General features: G+C 32.9%; 1 protein-coding gene and 1 long non-coding RNA gene across 4 annotated transcripts in view; one reads left to right on the top strand and one right to left on the bottom strand.

Annotated features, from left to right (window-relative positions):
- Nmdar2 (glutamate ionotropic receptor NMDA type subunit 2) overlaps nt 1-27,973 on the bottom strand; it is a 70,326-nt gene that overhangs the window by 38,850 nt on the left and 3,503 nt on the right. For 2 of the 3 annotated variants that reach the window (XM_081983381.1, XM_081983382.1), the window contains exons 4-5: nt 1,270-1,531; nt 108-201 (exon numbers count right to left, since the gene is read on the bottom strand). In XM_081983381.1, coding sequence (XP_081839507.1) covers nt 108-201; nt 1,270-1,531 — 356 coding nt within the window. Of the gene's footprint in view, nt 1-107; nt 202-1,269; nt 1,532-10,045; nt 10,924-27,973 lie in introns of those variants that run through there. The other variant, XM_081983383.1, reaches the window with a different exon arrangement.
- On the top strand, nt 24,315-26,538 carry LOC145732038 (uncharacterized). The gene is made up of 3 exons (XR_014178929.1): nt 24,315-24,587; nt 24,636-24,822; nt 26,249-26,538. It is a non-coding gene; the product is annotated as an uncharacterized LOC145732038 (long non-coding RNA).

The raw sequence follows: 27,973 nt of genomic DNA, 5'->3' as shown, positions 1-27,973 counted from the left end.
CGTTGTTAAACATACAAAAAAGGGGGGACAGATCGAAGGTAGTATTATCCGTAACAAAATAAACTTGAATTAGATTTACTGTTGATTTTGTTTTGAAGAAAGTTTACCTGCATCGCTGACACTCTTTCCCTCACTGCTTGAATAAAGTCGTCATGGCCAGCAATCAAACTTGTTACGACAGAAAACTGATGCCATTTGTACCTGAAACAATTTAATAATTACAGAAGTTTCCAGTGTTCAATTTCAATTTTCTTTAATGACAAAAACTGCATTTGTTTTGGTTAAAAGAGTTTTGTAAAAAAGAGCCCAAAATTTGTCATACAATTCTGTAAATTTTTGTTTAGTTAGTCCTCCTATTTTCGTACTTTCTGGGACCACTTTCTGTCCTTACTTGGCAAATAACTTTTTACAAAATTTATAGAGACATTGTAGTAATATCCCTAGTCAAACACCCGGCTCATTTCTGTAACAACGGCCTCGTTACGAAAGATAATTTGACCGGATGGAAGATAAGATTGTCGTCGCGTTACGGTGTTGGTTTTGTCGCCGTCAAATTGATGGAAGGTTTCCAATTGTCCGCAGGGCGATGAAATTTCGGGGATTGTTTGACCCGGATGATTAATATCGGAGCGTAATCTGAGATGGTGATAACCAAGTAAATGGGGAAAGTCGTTTGTTTTTGCTTGTTCCATCCCTGGCTCAAAGATCGGATGACTGCGACATTGTTTAGTTGGATTTGATAAGGAAAAACTTTACTTCAGTTTGGTTTAGTGTTACAAAATGATTACACAAACAGTTTTTTGAGATAAGGGCTGAGAGTCTCACAATAATTATCTTTCTCTATTGTAAAAGCATTTGCTACTTCTGACTGTAAGGAAATATTTATGTTTTTAAGACACTTATATGGATATATAGATTTTCCTCTAAACTTTAAAAAACAAACTGCAGATATAATTATCTAACGACCAGGAAAAGTTTTGTCAAAGTGCCCAGTCGACAATGAAATCCTTTCTGTAATAATAATCTTTTGTTGGAAATAGTCGGGAAAAGCGAACTGTGATTCTAACGAGACACTTCAATTTAGTTGGGTCGACCGAAAAGCCAAATCATCAAATACTGGGACGTATTGTCTCCGAACAACACAAAGAAACCACTCTAAATTGATCTTTTTTTTCGAGAAAGTGGCCGTTGTATCCGAACAAATTGTGCACGTTTTTTTGGATCAATGAACAAAAATGTGTGTCGTAAACTATGAAATTGTGCACTTACCGCTCCAAGATGCTCAACATGGCGGCTGTTTGGTGTTCCAAAGAAGGAGCCAGTTGTAATTGTAACGAAGACTGAGAAGCTCGACGTTCCAAACCGGAATTATCAGCATTCCATGCTATCACTGGGATTCCCAAGTATCCAGCCAGTTGCAAGAAATACTGTGCGGAAGCTGTGCTTCTGCCATATTGTTCATAGTTCATTAAGTAGAGAATGGAGGAGACGTTAAAGTTGAGAAACTCCTTGCATAATGATTTGAGAATGGCTGAAAACATAAATTTATTACTTTAAAGGTAATAACAGTTATAATTATAGTTAGGTAAAGGCAGTATGGTAAGTCTACAAGTGTAGTATTTGCGTAAATCTCATTATTGTTTGTGGTTTGTGATTGGTTTCATTCAAGAAAAATATTAAAGTGTTCCTTAATATCAGAACTGTAAAACTAGCTGTAAGAACTATTTATAGTGTGTTTCCTCCAAGAAGTACATCTACTTGGCATTTTATAATTTTTAAATTACATTGTTTGTTGTGCGTTTATTAGCCTGATGTTTTATCATTATTCTCTAAAAACTCCTTAAATTCTTTTGGCATTTTCTCCAAAAATATGTTTTTAAGAGTTTTTTATCTGTAGATACATTCGACAAAATTATGTATGGGAGACGTTTAAAAACCTAATTTTATAATATAACTCACTTTTTGCGATCAAATTGGTCAGAAATGGGTCCTGTACAGTGAATCTTACAACTTTATACCTAGACTGGGTAAATTTTGACGTTTGTGACAATTGTCAAACAAAAACTAGAACACTATTTACTTAGACAGTAATGTTATAACTGTCAAGAAGCTGAAAAACACGACTTTTTTTGACTCGAATACTGCATGAAACTTATTTTGAATTAGAATTTTGCCAGATTCATGCGCACACTAGGTAAAGTTTGACAGTTTTGTCGTTTGCGACAACTGTCACATTGAACTAGAATACCAACTATTTAAACAGTCACGTGACAACTATCAAAATAATGGTCAGAAATCTGAAAACCACGTCTTGCCTTATTGCAAGACAAGTGACCTATACTGTGATTTTTACAACTTTATACATAGACTGGGTAAAGTTTGACAGTTTTGACGTTTGTGACAACTGTCAGAAAAAACTAGAATACTATTTAATTAGAGAGTCATGTTATACATTTTAAACTAGAATTTTTGCAGATTCTTGCTCTTTATACTCGATCAAAACTTTATATTTTTGTATAAAATAATGATTAAAAAAAAGTAAAATAATCAGGGAGACCCTAAAGTAAATATGCTAGGCATTATCGCTTCCAATATTCCCTTGATAACAGATTCAATTGTAAACCTGTCCATGCTCATAAAATAACCCTGACGAAGGACGATCAACTTAAACAATGGTCTTTTTTGGTCCTTCGAGCCCTTAATAGTTGCCAAGCCAAAGAAATCTCAACAGATTTACCCCGTCTTTTCAGCGAACACAAAAATATATCCCCATAAACCCAGCTCGTACAAGAAAGACACTAAAGTCTTTTTTCGGTAAAAATGTAATTTTTCAAACCCCATCCAATTTAATAAATTTCTGTTCGTAACTAATTATGTCTGGACATGAGAGTGGAAAACTGATGGTTAGCTCTGTCTAGTGATTTTTTTTGGCTCGCAGGAATAATGGAATCGAATTTTGATGTCGGTCAAGCAAACAATACCAAATTAGGGGAAACGGGTGCAATTTTGCGGCAGCAACGATAAAAGGCGCACGATATACTCCAATAAATTCGGATTGACGTTTTTGGGTGTGATGGACGGTGATGGCTGTTCCAATTAGTATCCTGTTCAATGGAATTTGTCTGGTTTAGTTGAGGAGGACAAGGAAAGCCAGACTCAGTAATTTTTCTGTCAAGCAAAAAGTGTTTCCTGCTGGTAATTTGGAGTTCAAAATAAATAATTCGTTTACACAAAAAACTAGTAAACGTAAAATTACTAAGACTTGTTGCGTCGTCCACGATCGTAAAGCATTTTAATGGAAACTGTCGCCAACATAAAATTCCATTGTAATTTCGTCGCTACAAAAAAAGGCAAAAACGCAAATGGGCCCGGCAAACCGGAGACCAAAAATTACATTTGAATAATAGCCGACCGTAACGGAAAAAGGACGGGTCAAGTCTGCGGCTTTGACGCATTATTAGGATTCCTCAGCAAGTTAAGGGTCATACCTTGGCACATTTCAGCCTGGAGGTAACAAAAGGGCACCGTAAAAAGTTAAGTCGTTTGCCTCATTCAGCTGCGGGGAAGCCAATAATATATGCATGAGCTTCTGAAAGTTCTGTTGAAGTTGTGCTATTCTTTGGAGTCGCTTGCACAATGTGATTTAAATCATGTTTTATTGAGTTTTTAGTGAAAATTGTGTATTCTGACAGTCACAGAAAAAACCATTGAAATTAACTTATTCATTGGTGATCATTATCTAAATCATAACTTGATTATATTTAAGAAAATGTGTTACCTAATCCAAGAGACCATTTTTAGGTCTTCTCCATGGTTCTAAACGGAAAAATTGTAACTTCAACTAAATCTATTTAGAGAGTCATTTTACTTCGAATGTCTTTATTACTTTTTGTTTCTTGAACTTCATCTTCATTATCATCATCTTTTAAGTCTTCCACAAATTTGCCAAATTAAGCATCATCAACAACATTATCTTCATCTGAGAGAGTGTGTTTCAACCTTCCTGGTGAAAGTTAGTTTATGTTTCTTCCAATGAGTTTTTCCATTTCAATTTTTTTTCAGTTTTCCATTTCAGTTCAGTGAATTGCAAAGCGTTTGCAAAATTCGAAAACTAGAATAATAATTAATCTGTTCTCTAAAGTTTCATTAAATAAGCCACCAACAATAGTCACACATTTAAATGCCAGAATAAACCAAAAAAAAAAATCAGAAATTAATACTTACAAGAAGGTCAAAGAAATGTGAAGTGCATTTTATTATGGACTTAAATAAAAGTATCATACACTTGAAGAAGATGTTAGATAATATTAAATCTACATGGAATTTCCTATAAATGGTCTCTCGGTGTAACATCCTGTATAGAAGAAATCTCTAAAATCAGTGAAGTATTTCAGATTTTACATTATCAGGTTCAATATTTTTTATAAGTTTTCTGTGTTTTGTCATTTTTCTAAATTCTTGGACGGTGGTAGATTTTCCACCAAAACTTTACAAGGTTTTCTAGGCAGCAACTTATTTGAAAATTGTGCCAAATTCCACTTTCCTGTGGTGATGAACCAAAGAAAGTTATAAAATAGAACGTTTATTGCTTCAGGTACCGATAACAAAATAAAACTTATTTCCGGCATTAAACTGTAAGATGCTCCTGAATACACTGAGCATATAAACAATTTAAACCGATACTTTCCGAAGGCTATTTCCTAAAAAGCGCATCCGGCTCTCTCCAGAACTATTTTCCCGGCCATATCATTATATCCGGCATCCCGGGAGTCCCGAATCCCATTGTTTTCCGACTGTTGCGATGGGACTTTAATATTTCACACTTCTTATTGCCCGACTTTGTGTTTTTCAAGAATTTTGCAACTGATGCTAAATATAATCCCTACTCCATTTTCCGGTACAATGCAATTCCATTATTGTCAAGAAGCTCACCAACAAATTTGTTTACGTGAGGATTTTACACTTCAACTATTTGCAGTATTTAACTTGAGGAACTCCAGTTATGCATCAGTTGGAATGCTGAAGCAACTACACGCGATTTCAGTTAATATCGATTATTTCCTAGTCCCGTCAGAATCCTTGAAGGCCTTTGTCATTTATCCAGTTATACGACTGAAGCACGTCCGAACTAATCTAACAATCTCCTACATTAACGTGACGAAACTGACTATATCTCTTTGTCTTTCAGTAATTTATTTGGCACCGAAGACAGACAGTTCCATAATTAAAAGTGAACTGGATCGGGAGATGTCCTGAATAATGATTCAGCCTCGAAGAGGACCGCCACTAAACAAAAAAACTTTAGAAGGTTAATATAATACTTTGCTTGCAGCTAAAACTGAAAATGCTGCACGCTTTAAAGCGCACTATGTAAATGTTTAAAGTTTAGTCTGAGTGCAAATACGCTGAGCTTTTGGCTAAAGAACGGAAATTTATATGAGCGCCAGATATTTAGTGAAATTTACATTGTTATAAAATTCCTTCCCCACGTCGCTGTACAGACAAAGCTTAATAAGCTGTAATGTTGCCACATGTTTTAGTCAGTTTACTGCTATTTTCCATATAAATAAAATTTTCAAATTGTGTTCTATAACTAGTGAACTAATATTTCTATGTTGTTATAACTTAAATATGAGTATAAATGGTTATACATTATTTAAAAAAATCAATTGTTGTTGTACACTTAATTATGTGCATTTCCCAAGATCTTTTACATGAGACAACTAAAAGTAATGAAACTACAAAATTGACAGACAAATGCTGTGAATAAACTTTACTAATGAAGATTATAGGGAGGACCAAAACTGATTTGGGTTGCAAATTAATTGGTCGGAATGTTAAGCTGATTTAAGCTTAGAATACAGACTGGCAGTAAATTTCCCGATAAACGATTCAAGGATTTGCTTACTTACGTTGTTTCTATTATGCTGGCAGTGTATCTTAGTTTAGTTAAAAAGTGCATTTAAATAGGAAAATAGTTTTTTAGCAGCGGTTGTACAATTTAATTAAAAACAAAATTTAATTTACGGTCCAGAAGTGGAAAGCTGGCACAAACAATGCACTACAGACCTGACCGGATGTCCTTGATTATTAACCAGGACATAAATTGTTGTCTTTTCCAAATTGAGCCAACCAGTTACACTAGTTCTGGCAAATATACAGAAATAAATTTTACATCGGTGTAAATTTACCGTGTTGTTGCTATTTTCCATTTTCAACTTTATTTTGGTTATTTTTGTTGGTTGGTCAGTTTGATACTATTTCGAAAAACATTCCCTGTTCTACTATCGAAAAATCCACTAGAGAGATGTGAGAAGTGTCTCAAAATTAACAATTTCTGTAAAAACCATAATATTTAAACTTGGGCTAAATAATTACGTCCTGTTGTAGTATTTTCTTAATTAACAAAAACTGCTTTTCCTATATATTGTAACTGTTTCAGACTTCAGGTTATCATCTTATTTTTAACAAACCAATTAATTATAATTAGCATCGTCCCTTTGTCTATTTTTTTCATTTTGGTTTCCAAGCAAACTTTCTGTGTCTCTTCCTATACAACAATAGCATCTGCAGTAAGAAAATTTATCACGTTGACATTTAATTAAAAGAAAAATCTAATTTAAACCTGTCGCTGCGAACAACCAGGACGTCCGCGCGATTATTAACAGTTTGCATGAAATTTTTGTCTGCACGTTTATAGGACAAGCAAGCGTGTGTTTTGGTAATTTAATTGTCAGCAATGTTTGTATTATTTAGTGGATTTAACGCAAGAAAACATGTAGAGTATTGTTGGATTGAATAAATAAACCAACAAAAGTCTAAAAAATGGGGAAAACTTGAGAGAACAACAAGTTTTGTTTCTGTCCCCTTTCCACCTGAATCATTTTAGCTTAACATCTACTTTTGGTAATCGTCGAACACGTCAAGCCTGGAATTACCGAGAAGGAAAATCTTTTTGAAGGAAATTCCATTTTCTACCAGTTTGGCTTGTATTTTTGCTCTCTAAATGGATCTTTTGTAGGTAAATTGTCTGTCATCATCAAACGTTTGTGTGTGATGTGTGACGTGAAAATTTCATCTACCAAAGGAATCTATTCTTTAGATTTGGAGAATTTGCATACATACTCCAATACTGAATTACTGTCACTTAGAAGGGACGTAAACTATGTCAAGTGTAAGATAGTCAATCAAGCTAACAATACACTCAATACAGAGTGAAAGAGAAAAATTCGACGTTAACGAGCTATAAGTGACAAATACTAAGACAGCATAATGTTACCGTTGTTGTTCAATAAAATGGAAATGTTTTCCTTTTTTCCATGAATCATTAACATTTTCCCAGCTCGTATATTATGGCTTAGTTAAGACTAATGGTCCATAAAGGACTAAATCTCTTGCTCTAATCCAATGTAATCATCCATATATCCTAATTAGGATAGTTATGCAAAACAAATACCTCACTTTAGACTGCTACGAGAGTTGACAACCATAAAAATGGCTCCACTAACTAGAACCAGTTCACTAAATAATCGATTTTATTTAGTTGTTTAACCGTTTTGCAGTTACTCTCGAATTCCCCTCGGTCTGGTTTTATTTTCTTCCTGATTGGCCCGAAGATTTATTACCAGACCAACCAGCTTCGCAAAGCCACAGTTAATTCCAAAAAACGCAATTTTCCATTAAATTCTTTTTCTACTTATCGATGGTGCGGTAGTTTTGATTAATTGTTTAGTGCAGGCAATAACTGGATTTCTGCCCCATTTTTATTCCATCAAATCATAGAAAACCAACCATTGTAATGGAAACGCATCTCATACATGCATAATCCAAATATGATTGGCTTATCTCTAACGTCGTTATTTATTCGTGTCGCAAACAGGTTTTCCGTATACATAATATATATTTCAACTGCTACATCTATGTTTATAAAATCGATATTGAATTCACGTACAGGAAACTGCAACTTCGTATCGGTCCTTTTGCTTCGATGATTGACATCGTAGAGACTGTACTGAACATTGAATTGCTATTTCCTCTGATGACGTTTTGACGAATTTTCATTACTTTTCCTTTGACAGACCGAAAACAATGCATACTAGGATAGATGGATCAAATTCTGCAAACCATTATTAATGATGCTTTTTTGTTCATAAAGATGCCCATAGAAGATCAAAATTATATTTCAAAAAAGGCTGGATAGTAACTAAGAACTTCCTCTAAATATCAAAGGTATTTGTTGTGTGTTTGTATATGTTTTACTAGCCAAAAATGTAACAAAATTTCCAAACTTTGTCAATATAATTTTTTCCCAAGATTAGTATTTCTCACAGAGTAAATATCTCAGAAGCTAGACTTTTAGTAATGACCCTAAATGGAATGACCCTAAAGTATACAAGGTGTCCCATTCAAAATCATAGAGATATGTGCTTTTGAACGTAATGACTACACTTGCAGTGAATTTTCCTGTAGACGCTAGGGATAACTTTGATTGTAAATATCTCAAATACTGTAAACTTTTAGTACAGCAGGTCATTGCCTGTAAATAGTGTTGGTAGTGTTGGTAAAACTGACATGAAATAAAGTCTTCAAAGATAAACATATTACCATAAGAAATTATACAAAACTGGATAGGGAGCAAAGTGAGCCTTCCTAACAAAAAAAAAAATTACTTTTGACATTGTTTCATCATGTTTTACTACTAATGCAAGCTTTCAAGTAAATCAACATTCCACATGGAATACTAGTGTAGAAAGTAAATAACATAGAGGAAAATCACGGAAATTACTACATTGTCTCTCAAAAGCAATTAAAATTATGTAACTACTAAGGGAACAATTACGAGTGAAGGAGTTGCCAACATAACAGAGTTATTCTGCTTTAATTCCGGATGCGAAAAGGCTTTTCCGTACAATAGATAGGAGTTTAGGTTAGTCAAAAGATTACTTCCGGTAAAACAGGAAGTGCAAACATTTTAGTTGATCAAGTTTTGTCAAACAAATGTCAAATTTTTAGTTTTCTTTGTGTGACCCTGTATAAATATAATTAACGTCCTACTCTAAACACTACAGGCAAGCCAGACAACTTGTTTTTTTTTTATTTTAAGAGTGTTTTAGTGATTTAGATTTGAACACCTTGTATTTTACAAGATAACTATACACAGTGGCCCAAACAGTGAACACATTCCTAAATCGCATAAATCTGATATCAAAATTGACGCCTTGTGAAAATCTTGACACATTTTGATTATTTTAAACGGAACACAAAGAACAGTATTTAGTATTACAATTAGGGCCGGTATTTCCATCTGCTAATAAACTTTCTTGTAAATATATTAGATGAATACAACGAATTTTTATTTGATACATCAAGTAGCTAATATAGGGATAATAGGAACTAATAAATATGAAACATATGGGAATCTCTTTACAAGAAGGATCTAAGTATATTTGTTTACTTACAGGAAGTTAAATTGCATATACATAACCGTTTTATAAAATTTATAAGTTTTCTAAATTGATTGGTTGGTTTGGTTTTTTTTATTGTATTGAATTTGCATACAAATTTGTACAATAATAAAGTAATTTAAAGACCATTTTTAAAATATATTGGAGAAGGTTTGTGAGAATGGATGTCAATCCTCTTTCAGTTTTATAGTAATTTCTCCTCTTCTTCTTAATCAGACTAATCTGACAATGACAAAACCTCTTTTTTAATACCAATTCACCAATAAACTTGCCTTGAAATACGGATACGACTTATTCAACAAATCTCTGGGATACATTTTAGTGACCAAATAGTTATTAGCTACTTTATAAGACGGACCCAGAAACACCTAATCATAATCTACTATTGCTGAACTTTCTTGCTTCTTATTTCCATTTTATGGTAAGCCACAGATTCCAATGGAATGACATCTTTTTGAATTTCAATCCATCAAATAACAATACGACAAATTTGCAATGAAATAGGGACTCAACTTATTTGAAAATTAATTTTTGAGGTGATCAAATAGTTATTAGGTTATAGGCAAACAAACATGACTTACCAGTAGGACTGGGCGTTAGCGTCATCATAATCATATGGACATTTTTCTGGCTGAAATTCCGCTCTTTGACCCAACCGAGGGCCCTAACGCGGCCTTTGTGGAGCCCCGCCACTGCGCTGTTAATCGCGCGATTATATTCCCGAGCCCCGAAATTCGTATACGGTAAAATCACACCGATATTGAGCTGTTCTTTTCCCTTGTATAGTTGGGTGGCGTTTTTGTATCGATGACTTTGATGATGACCTTTGGGCGAAAACATGTTGAAACCAGCACAAAAAGTCGAAAACCATAGAAAGAGCGAGAGCAAGACTAGCAGAGGCCGGTTCATGGCTGAGGGCGTTTGCGAGTGGCATAGTTTTGAGGTCCGGTCACTTTGAGGTTATCGTGCTGGGCACATGCTGTTATGTAAACATTACATTAGGGTTAGCTTTGTTGCGTAAGTTAGGTTAGAGTAAGGGGGTCAAGGTTCCTGCTCAAAGTTTTTCAGAAACTCTTAACCCTAAGTTTACATGGCATTACCGCTGTTAAACTTGTTGCTAAACGGGATTTTTTATTTTGTACGGGTGAGTTTACACGTGATCCTCTCGAAACATCGATCGGCTTATCTCGAACATATTGTTTGCGATCGGCCATGCTGCATATCCGCGTCTTCGGCAGGAATCTTACAACCACAATCCCGACGGATAACCTAACCGCAAAAACATCACTCGCCTGCAGCCAATCTCGGCTAAACGGAACATCTCAACATCAATCAACACTAGATAACCGGGAAGACGAGGGATAAAAACGGAAAAACAAAAAAAGCACCACGACAGGAACTTAACCGCGATTTTTTCAGGTTTTAAGGTACGCAGCCCGGACCCTTCGAAAACGTGGGGGATATCTTTTTCAGTCGAGATAGACATACAGCCACCGCCCCAGCTGATAGGACGAGGGCGACAGAAATAGGAAAACACTCGTGTGAGACGGAAATGGGGTCCCCGGTTGCCCGGGTAACACGGGATCGGGTACGGGAACTGGGAAAAGACGCTCTCCTGTCTGCTGGCGTGGCAGGACAATCCGATGTTGTCGGCTCGATTAATAATTAAGCTGACATCCGGTGGTAACTTGTTGGTCATTTTATTACGAAAAATTCCTTTAAAAAGCATTTAACCCTCACAAAAATCCTTTGAAATTAATTACCACACAGTACTAAACATAATTAGAAAATTCACAGCCCATATCGGTCTATAATGTTACCAGTTGTTTGTTATGTACTATGCAGAATGTTTTTATTATTTTAATACAAGAAATACCTTTAAAAGTCATTTAAAAACCAGTGAAAATACTTGGAAATAGTGTCTATTATGCAACAAAGCGAAATATCCTTTGAAATTTATTACCACACAGGTTGAAACAACGTACTAAACTTAATTAGAAAATTCACAGCCCATATCGGTCTATAATTTTACCAGTTGTTTGTTATGTAGTATGCAGATTATTATTTTAATACAAGAAATATCTTTAAAAGTCATTTAACAACCAGTGAAAATACTTGGAAATAGTGTCTATTATGCAACAAAGCGAAATATCCTTTGAAATTAATTACCACACAGGTTGAAACAACGTACTAAACTTAATTAGAAAATTCACAGCCCATATCGGTCTATAATGTTACCAGTTGTTTGTTATGTAGTATGCAGAATGTCTTTATTATTTTAATACAAGAAATACCTTTAAAAGTCATTTAAAAACCAGTCAAAATACTTGGAATTTGAGAGAGCAAGAAAAGCTAACAGAAGAAGCAATTTAAGTGTTTTTTTTAAATTAATTGTCACAAAATGTATGTTAAGTTATGGCTAAAACTAAAAATTGAAAACTGTGGTGCGCAAGTCAGTTTATTCCAACCAAACTCAAAATGTCACTAATATAGACTGCTCGTCAAAAAAAATGTCCATTCATGGTCTAACGCCATATCTCGCAAAAAAATTTTTCAAAATAATCTTAATCGAGTTTTGTGGTCAATATCTCTAGACGTTTTCGCCAGTTTGGCGATTAAGGGCCTAAACTATTTCAAAAATAGGGTTTCAAACTAACTGTCTGGCTTTCAAAACTAACAGTCTTGATAAAGCCAATCGAGTTATTATCTGAACTCTTTAAAGCGAAACATAAAAAGAGCAAAAAGATTTCTACAAAGTACTCTCAACATAATTCTAGCATAGTTCAGTAAACAGCCGCCAGAAAAAGTGATAAGGGTTAAGAGCTCCTGAAATATGTCAAATTTAATTTTAAAGGTTTGCCTAGAAACGAAATCTACTTAGTAGGGTCGACTGGCTCTTGTAACCCTTCCTACTTGAATTATCTAGTCATAGTGAATTTAAATTCAACCAAACTGGAATTCATCGTAAGATTACAACTTGTAAGTTTTATTTTATTTAGCATTTCAACTACCTGATTATTGTTTGTGCTATCAATTTTAAACGCACAGTAAATTGAATAGAAATATAATTTCAGTTTTAAAATGAAAGGAATTTTTACTAAACAAATTTTACATTTAAGTCAAAATAAAAAGGAATAAAATTCTAAGGGTTTATGTATACTTTAAGTAACTTCTTGTTAAACAAGTTATCAGGTGCTAAAGTTATTTCAATTCCAATAGTTCAAGAGAGTATTTCCAAAGAATATTATTGAGCTATAAAGAGAGCTATATTTAATGCATAATGTAAATTTTTAAATAATTTTACTATGACAAGTATTTAATATTGTACCGTCGTACTCCTTAATGACACACTTCTTGTACAACACTGTATATTGTTTACAAACAATAAACTGACACTGACACTTAACCTCGTAATCTGACAACTTCGACTTCACTACAACCATCAACTCAACAACTAACTAACCAGGCCTGGTTCAGCTGCTTATATAGGCTTCCATGGTTTCTAGAAAGTTCCCAAATATTCATGAAATTGACTTTCTCTCTCACACTCATTAAGCTATAACATAAATCTCTCTCTATATAAGCAACGGAGCCAGGATTTTCTAGAACACAGACAAAAGAATGTAGAACGTAAACAAAGCAACGTAACATACAGGGGTAACAACAAATAACTAAAGAAATCCTAACTAATAATCAAAAGTTCGCTTCGCAACAATATTGTCAAATTTATTGAACGAGCTTAAATTTAAAAAATACGAGCTTAAATATCTGGAAGATTTTTGACATTTTTGCATAACATGATTTGGTTCAAAAAAAAAATCAATTTTTCCTTTTTTTTATTTTATTTTCAAAAATTGTACAGAAAAATTAAAAATCAACAGTTTTTTTGGTTCTTAAAGTACGTCCAAGGAACCTCTATCCAACACCAAAGTTTCATCCAGATCAGCCATTTCTTTCCCCAATTTCTAGCTGCCCAGAAGAGTATAAAGAAACCAAAAATTGGCTAAAAGTCATCGATTTTGTACTGTATAATTAATAAGTATTTCAAATGAAAAAAGTACATTTTTTTTTCAATTTTTTGAGAAATTTGCATTTTAATGACAAAATAGGGATTTTTAGATAACATGATTTCGGTCGAATATTCCCTATTTGAATATGGCTATAACAAAAAATGGGTAAAATTACAACATAGCCAAAAATGGCTGTTAAGTTGTTACTAATTTTTTATTACACAATACAATTTCTTTACTTTAAAGCCTATAAAACTTAATACAACAACATACATACAACTTAATAAACAAAACAGTACATTGCCTGGTATAATTTGTACATTCTAGGATATCGAACTGCTCTTTAAAGTTCAAAGTCCTAATCACTTCCCTTGTAAAAGAAAACAAAAGGTCTTAAGCTTTAACTAGAACAGCATAAACAGCTCCAGACATGTCACTATAGAACTTTATATGAAAAGCACGTGTGCATTTCTGTTTTGCTGCAATATGCACAATGGTGGCGTCGTTCTCGTTTCAATCACCCTTTTGAGTGCATTCGAACCCGTACAACACAATTAACCCACCTCGAACCGTTGAACTTAAGCACTAAAAACATTCCTGCGGTTAACTGCAACCGGTTAACGATCAAAGGGGTGGAAAGATGCACGACCATTCCGAAAACCCAACATACGGTTGGTTATACGGCCCTTAGGCTGGATTTACTGTCCGTTGTTGTGTAATTGTCCGGTAATTACAAAAGGAATTTCATCTCTCTTTAATTATAGTGAAGAACTACCTTAGTTCTACCAAATTTAACTGGATAGTTGCACTCTAGGCATTCAAATAGTTTCAAGCCATTTCAAATAAAAATATGTTACTCTAAGGATAAAACTTTAATTGTCTCAACCTCCATTAAACTTTACAAGTGTAATAATTTGAGAAGTTTAGGTAGTAACTTTTGAGCAAGTTCACGTAATCATCAAAGTTTTCAACCTTCATTAACGTGTACCATACCAGGAATCGTACAAATTTAATATACCTAACACAAGATTTAAATTTCAGGAAGAAATAGCAATCACCGCTCCGGGCTGGATATAATAATTCGATTTAGCGACACTCAAAATCATGTTTCCCCCTTACAAGACGGGTGTAAATTGAATTTTCGTCGAGGCAATGTTTGACTGAAAGCTGTAAATCTACAGCAGTTGTAAAAACAAATTTGTTCTAAATAATCTCAGAGTAGCTGTGACCACGTCCAATTTAGACCACAAAATCATTCTTCATTGTAGAAATATCTATTTGCTTTGGAACCTATTTCCTAGGCAAATAAATTGGAAATGTTATTCTACCTCAGGATGAACTGTCGAAGAGTCTGGATTTCTGATTAAACCAGACAATCTCATTTATTCGTGTTCAAATTTCGTTTATTGGAAATGTGAGTTTTAGATTTAACTGCTTTTCTTTTTGTTTTTTGAGCGCTTTGTATATGTACAATAATATTGATGTTAGCACGAAATGAAAGAGAAGTTCAAGACAAACAATTTGAGTTTTTTACAGTCGCTGAAATCCCAAAAATGGGCCAAAAACTGGCAAAGCGTTTGTTAGTTTCAAATTTAACATCCTGTATATGCTCAATAATGTTATTCAAACCTCTACTCAAAAAATACGTGTTTAAGCTAAATTTAAGGTTTTTTTAAAACTTTTACTGTGCAACAGACTTGTATACATACGTTCTAATACAAACAAATTTACCATGAAAACATTTTTCTGAAACTTTTCTAATTTGGTAAACATTTTCCTTTATTTCAGTTTAATGCACAATACGTTCCCACACACTCCCATTTAAGTAAAAAACAATTACACCTCGAACTTTTCCAGTTACACTGCAGCAAAACATTTCCGAGGATCGTTTGTCTTGTTAGTGAGACTTAGCACTGTCACGTTTTCAATTTGTCCCCGAAGCTGTTTTTGCCTTATTCGCCAAATATGTGAGTGAGTGATAATGCGATTTGACTGGGAAAAACAATGAAAGTCGCTCGTTTAATCCCTACAAAGCGGTCAAATCATAAATCAACAAAAATCCCCCATTCCACTGCCAAGATGTATTTATGACATCAACTAGTCTGGGGTTAGTTATTCATTCTCTTTTCGGTTTGTTCTTTTTGATTTGTTGGTTGCCTTTTTCGTTATTTCGAGAAAGGATGACATTTTTAATTAAGATTTACACCTGAGGGCGGTGTTTACGTTCTGCGGAATGAAATTAACGTTCCTTCGGTTCTATGGTAAATGGTAACTCACAGTTGATTTGCGGATATTACAGAAATCCGGCTTTATGTTGAAATTTAGTTTTTAATCTAGCTTGATTAAAAATTTTAAGGTGAATAAGGCCAGTTAGACAACAAGTTTTGCAATAACTGTTTGTCAAAAAATACTTTTAACAAAACAGATACAATTTAAATTTAATTGTTAAAACTGTCAAATTTTAAGAATTAGAATCTGGTCCTGTTGTTTTTTATTTGAGGATGTAACCAGTTATATACTATTTGCAAAACTCGATACTTAATCAATCGTTGCAAATTTTGCATTTATTCACTTTAAGATTTCTAATCAAGATAGATTAAAAATTTATAGTTTTCCAATTTTATTCTTTTTTTCATTTTTAAATAATTATTATGATTTGTACTTTTAATCAGTTTTGTTTTCTTTTTTTAATAGCTGGGTGATAAAACCGTAACCTTTTTATTAATTAAAAACCTGTTTTTGATTTGCATCAATTTTCAGGTAAGTATTTTCTTCCTAAACCAATTTGCTTGAGTGGTTTCAAATTAGGTTACACAAGCGAATAAAGTCCAGTTTTTCCAATTACCAACCAAATTTACTACTTCGAACTCCATTTCGTAACTTAAAAGCGTTTGTTCAGTGTAAATCAACCCTAAATTAAACGTCTTTCAATTCGATCGAAACTGTATCCAATCTAGTCACGAACTTTTTAGCTAGTTGGCGGTTTTGAATTTAAAATTGTCAAGATAATCAATGACAAAGTTAGTTGTAACTAATGTATTTAGTAGACTAACAGTGTTCACCACATCTTTCTGAAAATATCAAAACCCTTTTTCATGTTTTATCACAATAACGTACCTTCATTAAACCATAACCTTTTCATTAATTAAAAATGTATCTCTTATCTTGAGTATCAGTCTTTGATTCATCTTGTTCTTATCCAGTTTTGGTAGGCAAAGTGCTTTTAAATTACTTTACAAAAGGAAATAATGTCTCTAATTACTAACTTAAATTTATACTGTATTTTTTACTGTTCAGTGTTAATTAAACTTTTCAAGTAGCTTAAAGTTGGGTTTAATTATGGGTTTAATTATATACTGTAAACATTTTTTTAAAAGTCAAACTTGACTACTCTACTTCTATTTATTCTAAATTTTCTTCTTGACACCACCACTTGGTCTATCCTATTCTACTTTCATTCTTAGTTTCGTGCTTAAAACAATATAATCCTGAGCTTTCACATCATCAATCACCCTAAACAACTTCCATGAATTAAAAACCTCTCGGAAACAAAAAGATTTTATAACAAAACAAATCTCTACAGACGTAAGTAACCTTGCAACAATTAAAACACACAAACATTTTTTAAAGATGAAAATTGAAAGAATTTGAGACAGATTCTTTAAAGTATCTTGCAGATTTTAGTATTTTGGAATTTCTGGTCCATGGAAAATATCCATAAATTAATGATTATTTGTCTATTTGACTATATACTGGATATGGAAGAAAAGATCTGAATTTCACTTAAAAACTTTACATTTTCTGAGTGACACATAACTGGAAAATATTAAAATAGGCAAGATACTTTATCTAGAATGAGAGAAAAAGATAAATCTTGACTTTTTGTCTTTGCTTTTTGACTGTGTTTTGGAAACAGAGTAATGGATGTTTATGGTAAAGTTGTCAACAAACAGTTTGAACAACCAAATCTGATGTTTGTGTGATCATTCATATTTAATAGAATAGGAAATATGTTCAAAGTTCCTAAATTGCGTTTTAAGCTGTTTTTTTAATAACCCAAAAACGCTCCACACTTTTTTCGTTAAAATAGCGTGTTTAATTGCTGAGCATTCGTTTATTTAGTCAGTTTACGTATTAACTTTTGAATATTTCAAATACAACACTGTTTTTACGTAAAATGCTTTTAATCGTGTGATTTTCCAATTTATTTAGTGGTACACACAACAGTCCCTGACTGGACCATCAGGAAACCAAAATACTCTCTACGCATCCGAAGCATTAACGGTCCATTTGTCCTAATTAAAGTATTCTCCAGAGGGTCCAAATGCGATTCCCTTCGTGGGTCATTAAACGAAATTATAAAATTTTTTTTTCGTTTCACTCTCACGGTATTACCGGAACAGGATCCGTTTTAAGCGTCGACTAATTAAAAGGAATATCTATGCTTTATTGCTTCGAATTTGGAGGGGTTGGAGCATGACAAATTGCCAGCCTCGAAACAAATTATTACGCATTAACATTATTCGAGTTGGTTTTGTGTCTAGGAAGGAGATACTATTTAAATAAGGGCTTGTTAGGGATGTTTTGCTGCAGCGTCGATGTTCTTTGTTTGGTGACCTACTTTCCACTTTCACCGGGGTTGTATCTGTGCACCGATTATGCTGTAAAATGCCACTTTCTTTGCTCATTTAAAGGTAACAGTAAAGCAAAAGCGTTTTGAAACAAAACGACAATAGCCCTAATTGCATTGTCAGGCATCGACAATAGGTTACTCTAGTCAGGCGAGAGCGAGAAACTTTGTTTTATAACTGTTTCTTGCTTGTCGAACAAAGTTGGTGAGAATTTAATCGGAATTGTCTGATACTCGAAGTTTTTCCACAAATCACTTTTTCTAAGAAACAACATTTAATTTTGTTTTTTATTGTTGTTGCAATGTCACTACTCAGACTTTGTAATCTTGATGATTCCTAAACTTATTGTAATGGTTTGCCAATTAATTTTACGACACTGTGCAGTACTTAAGAATATAAAAAGCGTTGTTGTACTAATTTGCGATTTATCTTGCTTTGAACCGGTTTTGAGTTACCCTCCTTAACGCTCATTTTGTTTAAGTGCCCTTAAATTACTTAAAAACAAAATATGAGCACAACGTTTACTTTCTCGAGTTGTATTTCCTGTTAGAGGCGCTTGTACAATGTAAACTAACTATTAATTAAACGCGTCTTTTCGAGTAATTGCGTTTCAAAAGGGCCCTAGAATTGTATCGGAGAAGATACGACCGGTTGTTTGATGCTAAATACGGAAATGTTGCACAGGAAAGTTTATGAGGGTGAAAGTGATTTTTATAAAGTGCTTAAGTTGCTTTCTAGTTCTATCACTTGTTTGTAATAATTTCGGAACACATTAACTATATTTATCAAATAGTTGTAATTTTTGCAATATTCCTTGACGTAAAAGTAAATCATCAGGTAACTTTAAAATTAAATCATTCTAATATTGTCTTCAGGAGATTTTAGTAAATTTTGTTGCTTTTTTTTTGTACACATCTTAACTGGGAGAAGTTAACTATTCTGAAGTTATTGACACTAAACTATACACACATAGGTCCTTTGGTATAAATATGTCCTTAGAATGAGGGGTGGGTGTTTAAAGTGCTTTTTTGGTACTTATTTTACCTAATTTAAGGTCCTTTGGTATAAATATGCCCTTTACTGTGCATTGGAACCCTCCTGGAGTAAAATAAAAAATTGCCAAAATTGCACTTTTAGCAAAAATGATATTTTTTCAATTTTTGAATAATTGCAACTTGTTTATTTATTTTTAAAAAAGAAAGTAAGAAAGAGTGAAGAAAGTAATATTCTTCTTTCAACTCTTTACACGTAAATAACTACGTTTAACTATGTTTTAATCTCCAGAGGAGAAACTAACAGAAATATATTCTGAATCATAAGTTTCAAATATTCTTAGTCTCCTAATATACTGCTGTTTGAGTTTAATAACTTAATTTAGGGAGCTGTCTAAGTCTTTGATTTATTATATCTTTCAGAAGGGTATTTCTACATTTGGTGTGTGATCATACTAAATTTATTACCAGAATTATTTCTCGAACAATTTTTAGGCCGTTTAATACCCTACAAATGGCTCAAACAAATTTTAAATTAAGTTAAACAATTTTAGAATTATTTAGTTTTCAATAATCGCAATACTTACTACTAGTATAACTGTTATTTTTCTACCACCTATATTTGAAAATAACATAATATAATTCCCGGTTTACGTGCCAAAAGCATTCATTTATGGGTTGGTTAAATCAAAACCAGACTGGGACTAATCACGGTAATGTCCGGTGTATGCAAAACGTTTGCACTGTCCTTTATAATGAGTTTCCTGCTGGACAAGGGTCCATTCTAATCAGCGCACCCTTGGGAACCAGTAAATAGGAACAAGTTGTGTTAGTTTGTTGTTAGATGAATTTTGATGTATACTACAATAGCTTAGTTAGTACACAGTTGAAATTTGAGTATAAAATAATACAACGTTCACTGAATCTAAAAAATGGTTTGTTCCACTGGCATTATTAAATCACTTAAAAATAATGATAGTTTAATATAATAATATCGTACTACGATTAGTAATTAACAAATATCCCAGCAGTAATGTAATAATTTATCGAGTTTTAAATTCTGTTTAATAATCACAGTTAGAATACTTCACATTTCACATTTTGCGGCTATTTTATACCATTTTTTGTGCATCCATTCGCAATGAAATAAACACGCAAATAATTGTACAGCCAATATTGCTAGAAATATAGTTATTGAAACAAAATTTTGTCAAACTAAAAATTGCTACACTGGCAATTTATCATGGAATGTTCGTATGGTAAAAATGGGACATGGATTTAAATTTCAACAATTTCCTCAATTTTAAAAAAAATTGATTAATAAAAGTAAGGTTATAAAAAATTGTAACAACTTTTATTTCTGTCAAACTTGTGCTCTTCCTTATCTGTGTATTCAAATAACATCACGAAAATTGTTAAAATACATTTTAGTTCCAACTGATATCATTACTTACCTAAATTAACATTACAGTTTAGGCCATTAGACACCAGTTTCAGATCAATTGTTATAAGAATTCGACTCTAAAACTGCTTTTGGCAGAATTCTTGTAAACACTAAAATATGCTTTTAAATATTATTAGTATTAGAAATATTTTTCTCATCAAGAGTATTTCTCACTATTTCACCCAAAAAATAAATAACCCAATGTCCGTAAAAAATCTAATGCATAAAACACAATATGGAAACTGATATTCTGATACTAAAAGAACCATCCACGTCCCTACATAATCCTTTCCATCTGGCCTTTCTGAAACCCAATATCAGGACTGTGAAAACGAAATTTGGGCTGACTTTTAAATTAAATTTAAGCCAAATCGATGACATTTTTCCGGAAAACTTTGTGAATCCTAAAAAATGTAATACTTTCGTCTAGAATCAGGGTGTATTCAGCTGAATTTTAATTTAAACTAACCGTTTCGTGGTAACTTATCGTTAAAGTGTTATTCTTTAAACCTTCCAGAAAGCTTTTCCTTTTCGTGGTATTAAAAAAAGGGATGGGAAAGTAAATCCGAGGCTTTCACAAACCACTTTGGTGCCGTCGTTTAACGCATAAACGCAATTTTGAAAAACGGCCCTAATCCCATTTCCCGTTTAGGGTCGGACAACTCGTTTTTACCATTCCAAATTTAGACATAAACACCTACTTTTTTCCAGATTTGAACGTGTTTGATTGACGTTTCACACACACCCCTGTAATTTTTACGCCAGCTAATAACTTTTTCATATTACAGACTTATAATCGTGAGTAATGAGAAAACTTCCCAACGTTGTAATTTCTATTGCTGCTTTTAAAATTGCCCCTTTTCTGATGCTTATTAACTCGACTTGGAAACTTTTTATTACCGTCCATGTTTGGAAGTTTTGACTTTTGGAAAATTATGAAGCGATTCAGGGAGCGAGTTTTATAACTCGCTTTAACACGGTTTTATGGAAAAGTAACTTGTTTGGTAGCGTATATTTCTTTCGTACAATTCGGCTTAGTGCTAAGCGGCTTAATAACAATCAAGAGCAAGTTGGTAAACATAAACAGAAAAAAAAACAAATATAAAGGTTTCACAGAAGAAAAACATAATCAAAATAACACTCAGAAATAGTCTGTTTGATTAAAAATGCTGTAAAAACATCAAAATGGCAGATTTAAGAACTTTGCAACAGTTAAATTTAGTTTTAACACATGGTTCATAACTTTCGAGATCATAATGTCAAAAGTTTAAGGTGGAAGGTAAAAAAACTACCAAAACACCTCTAGAAGTGTATTACTAATATGTTTAAATTAAATTAATTATTTTAAATGTTTAGTAACACTTGGAAATAACAAATGGTTGGTGGAAGTATTATAATGCTTAAATATTGTTGCTGACAAACTGAAAATTACTTTTAAAATATGCCGATTTGCCTTCATAACTTAAACCAATCAAACTTTCCTAGTTAAATTGTACTGGTTTAAAACCTTTTAAATTAAACCTAAAATAGGTAGTTTTAACGATAAAAACTGTCAACTTTGTATTAAAAAATTAGTTTTAGGCAGTATTTTACTTTGAAATGAAAAGGGCTAAACTTTAGTAAACAAAGCGTTTGATCAAATCTCAGCTCTAAAAGTTTTAATTAATAAATTCCACTTTGAACAAGAAGATATTCAACTCGAACTAAGTTGATTTTAGTTTGGTGCAACCAATCACGTAGAAGAAGTGAAGGCGTGCATATTAAATGAACCTAGAATGCGGAGAAGAAATATGAAATTTTCTCTAGGTTAAACGAAAATTTAAATAATACGCATCCTTGTTTCCTGATCAAATATTCCAATTTGTTTGCGCGAAAAATTGCGAATCCTGAACTTCCCGTTACCGAACATTTTAATCATAATTCGATGATAAACGTGCGGACGGGATTGCTTTTTGAATAAACAAGTAATTTCATTTGAATTTTGATGTTTCCTTTATCGGTGTGTTGTTTCAATTTTACAATCAAAATTGCAAAGAACTCGTTTGTGCGCTTCCAATGTAATGTTTTTAGGGATTTAGGAAAAAAATAGCAAGCAGTTAAATGGACCGCAAAAAGTACACCGCATAAATTTGCGGTTAGGTTATCTATGCAAAAATGGGGCTATTTTGTTTCCTGAAATGTCAGCTTTAAAGATAAATGTTACGTTTACTATGACCTAAATTAAAAGGTTTGTTAACTCGTTTTAGAGCGATGTGGGTTAGGAGTTTTCTAAAAAAATCACTACTTAGTTTGCATGTGCGGCATTTGTGTAAATTACACTACTGATTGCAATCAAAACAAAGCAACAAGCTGAAAGTTGATTAATTTATAGATTCTTAACCTCTGAGTAGAGAATAAAAATTCGAAGCTTTCTCGAGCTGTTCAAAGTCAATAACGACAATCCAAAAAACGGTTGTCGACAGACTTATTGGCCCTTTTTAGCCTCCAGACACTTGTGGGAAAAGCAAACAGAGATACCTGTTTGAACTGCAAGAAAGTGAAAGCACGTGTTGGAGTGGTACATTGAATATTTTGCTTGATTTTGTTAAAAAGTGTATAGTATTCAACAAGCAATGAAATTTTTAACTTATGTCGCTTGAAAAGAAAATCATACTTCCATCAATTATGATGAATTTCTTATAATACTGATTTGGGTTGTTATTATTTACTGAAAATTATGTATTTTTAGTTATAATATATCACCAACAAAGGCTTCTTATTTTATCAAACTCGTTCAATTAGCATTTATTACTTTGTTTTGTGCTTGTTAATCAAACAAACATTTCAATTTAGTATATTAATTGGTACATTTACTGAAGCGATCCCACAGACCTACTCATAACCGATTTCCTTAATTAAATTGACCCTTGTCCAGACAAAGCCTTATTAAATAAGACAAGCTTAGAAGCAATGTCTATTCTAGACAGTTATAAATTTGGATACTTGGAATATTGATTTGGTTGGTCCCTAAACGAGCAACAGTAAAATTGAATTTGTTAAAAAGCACTTGTTTTTGTCACACAGCTTCAGTTCGGCTCTAAATAGTTTAATATTCAGGCAGTATTGTGGAAAAAACAAAATTTGTTTGAATTTTCGCTTTTTACGAATGGATATACAATTAGCAGTGGACTGCATGACAAAAAAGAGCGCGGAATAAACACAATCACCCAAATTTCCATTTGAACATGCTGGAAAAGCCAAAGTTGAATAAATATTGATTTCAGGATCCGTTTAAATTGTACCAGCCATTTTAGTATAAAAGAAATAGCAGGATTTGTGACACAATTTTTGTTACAACAAACTTTTATATTGAAAATGTAATGTAATGCATTTTTATTTAGTAGTATAATAATTGAATTGATACTGATAATCCTTGAGGCTAGTAAATAATGACTGAATTATTCATTAAAATTAGAATCAAACTGGAAAGCCACGAGTTTAATAACTGTATTATTGAAATTTTGCACTTAAAATGGGAATTATAATGCCTGGAAGTTAAATGTTATTTACAATTTCCATTGTAGAATTTCCATGGATATAGAAGTTAAAATAACCATTAAGAATTAGTGCCTATCCTAACCTAATTTTGCATCGTCATTAAAAAAAACCAAGAAATTATTCTATTCTAAGATTAATGGTAAATGTAATTTCAACCTGAATTTGATAGAACGCCGATTTAGTGGAAAATTGAATGACAGTTTATTTTAATACATCAATCAAATACATAATGAACCCTCAAAATGTAAATTATTCCAATTGAAATTCTATTAATTTACCGTTTTCCAAAGCTTAATTGAAGGCTGGTAAGCTATTTAATAACCGAAACTGTTTGTGTTTTGCTCTAGCTGGAACTCTAGCGGTAAAATATTCAAACTACGGTATTTGTAATTTATGCAACATCAGGAATGGGACGTTAACCAAACGATTCAGGCCTGGAAAGTCCGTAAACTATTATAAAGTTACCGAAAGTATTTTGTTGTTTTAACTGCTGAAATGATTGAGTTAAGGTAAAAAAGTCTACCTCCATTAGCTCCCTTTACCCCTAATCTGTTTAGTTGCGGTATGAAAGAATATCCAGAACGACAGCAGATTTATTTTCGGTTCAGCAACATCAAAAGCATTTCAAGACGTTATCTGGCTCGCCTGGATATGAAGGCTTTTAAAAGCATTTTACACTTTTCCTAGCCGACACACAAGCTTTTATAAGCACCCTTCTATTCAGGGTGCAATGGGGCTTTTAAGGTGCGGTATTAAATTACAGTTTAGTAAAGATCGTTTCCCGGATTGATATAGAATACCGGTAAATGTCTGGCTTTTGTTCAATTCTGGCGTAAAATCCGTATACGCGGAGAAAGCATCCAGAAATCCAGTCGCTTATATTGTTCCGAAATGTATTGAAGCCAATATTTGTTTAACTTTGTATCAACTCATAATAAGCCGATGTTGAACTTTGTTTTGTTTGCACACAACTCAATTTTTGTTTTGGGCTTTGCTTAGGATTGTAAATCTTGACTGTATTAAGCTAAATTTTATATTACAAAATACGTCACGACTATACTTCGACTCATTCAGCTTTTCCTGGAAAATTTTGACAGTTGTGACGAATATGACAGATGTCACGTGATACTGAAAAAATATGTTCATAGTTATGTCACAACTATCAAAATAATGGTAATTAATTGGACTTGGATTTAATTGGACTGTACTATTACTCATTGTACTTTCCAAAGCAAAATTTGATAGTTTTGACGTAGATGTGAGATCTGAATTATCACAGAGTAGTAAGAATATATTTATGAGAAAATGCGAAGACAATTTAGTCAAATTTTGGTCATAAAGCTATAAAATGTATTCTCTTTCTATCATTGTAAGTAAACTGACTAAATTTTGACATTTTGATTTTCCCGAAGCACACATTCACAATTTTGAAGTATAGTACAGTAATCACGTGTTATTTAAACAACATTTACATAGACAATCACGTAACCATTGTTAAGTTAATAGTAAAAAAGCTATAAGACGTATTTTGGCATTGAAACAGCACTCCATCAGTTTTACAGTTCAAACTTTGACTGCTGTTGACAAATGTCTAAATGTCAAAACTGTCCACTGTAAGTAAACTGACTCTACTATTACTCAATTTGACAGTTTTAAGGCATCTGACAATTATCACGAATTACTAAGAGTATTTTAACTATTGCGCCCCAACGTTGTTATGTAACACAGGAAGTCATAAAACTATATAATTTATTTTGTTTGTACTCTTTCAAGTAAACAGGACTATATTTTAATTATTTGACCTATCCAAAGCACACATTTACAGTTTTTAAGTGTATCACAGTTGTCACGTGATATTCAAACACTATTTATATAGACAGTCGCGTGACAATTTTGGCTTTATTTACATTTATTACTGTGACTATAGGATCGATTTTTGCTCACTTACTTAATACCGCTAGAATACAAATTTGTTTTAAACCAATTTTGATATTTAAAAGTATTTTGGTGTATTCATACGTCGGGTGCAACTCTAATTATTGTTGCTGGCAAAAGTAGTTTTTACTAGTATAATAAGCATTTTTATGCTTCTTTCATGAGTGGAGGGGCTAAAAAGGGTCATACTAAGATCATATTATCCTTTGCATTAACTAGAATATTTTATTTTCAGTGATGTTCAACTGCCACAACAGTAACCCAAATCTGTAATCAGCATCACGACAGATTAGTACACATAAGCCTGGATTTGTAATTATACTTTCAACTGCATTAGGTGCAGGTAATAGACATCAAAAGTAGTAATTAACAAAGACTAGCTGTTGCATGTACAGAAACCGAATATTTAATCGGAAACTAACCAAATACAGAACGAAATAGTAGAAGCGAACGGGGACCAAACCGAATAAGCTCCTGTTAATTTCAGTGTGAATTTGCCTAGAATATCCTAGTTTATACATTCCGAAAAAAAAATCAGTTCAACCGATGAAAGGATCATCAGTTTGTTTGAAACAAAGTGCAAATTCCCTTTTGGATTGTCACGTCCTTCTCTGGAAACTGCTTTTGTAGCAGAACATTATTACCTCAAACAAAACCCAATTTTTGATTGTATCCTAAAGTTTCTTTGAAGTGTCTCTTTAAATAAAAAAAGAGAAATTAACAAACTCTATTTAAGGATGTAAATATCGAGGGAAATTCTACGCTCAAATCTGATCAGTATGCATAAAGTCCCTCAATTAGTTCTTGCTGTCCCTGCTTTGAGCTTTATTACCAATTCCCTTTATGACCTTCGAGATTTTATCTCAGTAGTTGGGATCGAGTTTGCCAGTAAAACTTTCGATTGGGGAACTTTATCGGATTTCCTTTTATACACTGAAAATCAAACCAAAGTAAGATGACGTCGTAGTCGCGAAAATTTGCGTTTATTGCTAAAAAGTGAACTGAGAGTCTGGGACGTCATCCTAATTTTATTTGATTTTTGGTATAGTTTGTCTTGTGGTAAGAACCAGCAAATTTTACTACTTCGACAACAAACACGTTTAATTTAATTATTATGGTAATATCTTTCAATGGCACGGTGGTAATTAACCACTATAATTAGCTGGCATTGTGATGGAATTTAATTTGCGCTAAACAGTAGATCGGGCACACTAAACCGGAATCTAATTAAAGCAATACCACGCTGGTATTACATGTGTCCCGCAACTTACAACGATTCAGTGTCAGTTTATTGTAAATTGCTTAAATCCCTTTCAATTTACATTGTCTCAGTTTCATCCCCCAGAATTCGGCAACTTTTCAAATTTACATTCATCAAATCTGCCCCATTTCTCCATCGTCAACTGTTTCGCATAAGGCCATATTCAGATAATATTTAAAAGGGAGAAAATTCCATGCCGTCTGATAACTCATTAATATGTATGAGGCTTAATATGGCCGCCGGTGCGGTAAATTGCTTTTTTTTTGAGGTTAAAGAGTTCAGCGGAAATCAGTGACACTGCTGTTCGTAATTTGCCCGAAAAGTTTTCTTGTTGTATGTTTTCTTTATTAGATTGTTTTCACTTAATTGTCAAGCTTTTTGTTATAATTTGATATGAAATGATGATTTGTCATCCCTGTCGTTCTACCTTTGTTCTTTATGAGAGTTTTGAAGTCACGTGTACTGCGGCTTTTCGTAAAATCATGTGACGACTCAACATATATGTGTCAATTAAACGAAAACTTTATTTTGGGGAAAATTTAGTTATCAGCCATAGCAATATCAGTATTTTAAATAAAGAAAATTATACACCACTGCTTTTTCTCAAAAAAAAAAATGTTCTACAATTCCTGCTGGTCTGTCTTCAAACTTTCATTTATACAAACCAAACCGTAAACAGCTCTTATTAGAAATTTGACC

Source organism: Ips typographus, linkage group LG7 (assembly GCF_016097725.1).
Source record: "Ips typographus isolate SLU linkage group LG7, UJ_Ityp_2.0, whole genome shotgun sequence".
NCBI classification, from domain to species: Eukaryota; Metazoa; Arthropoda; class Insecta; order Coleoptera; family Curculionidae; genus Ips; species Ips typographus.
Note: the sequence above shows the minus strand (reverse complement) of the source record. Positions and strands in the feature narration are given on the sequence as shown.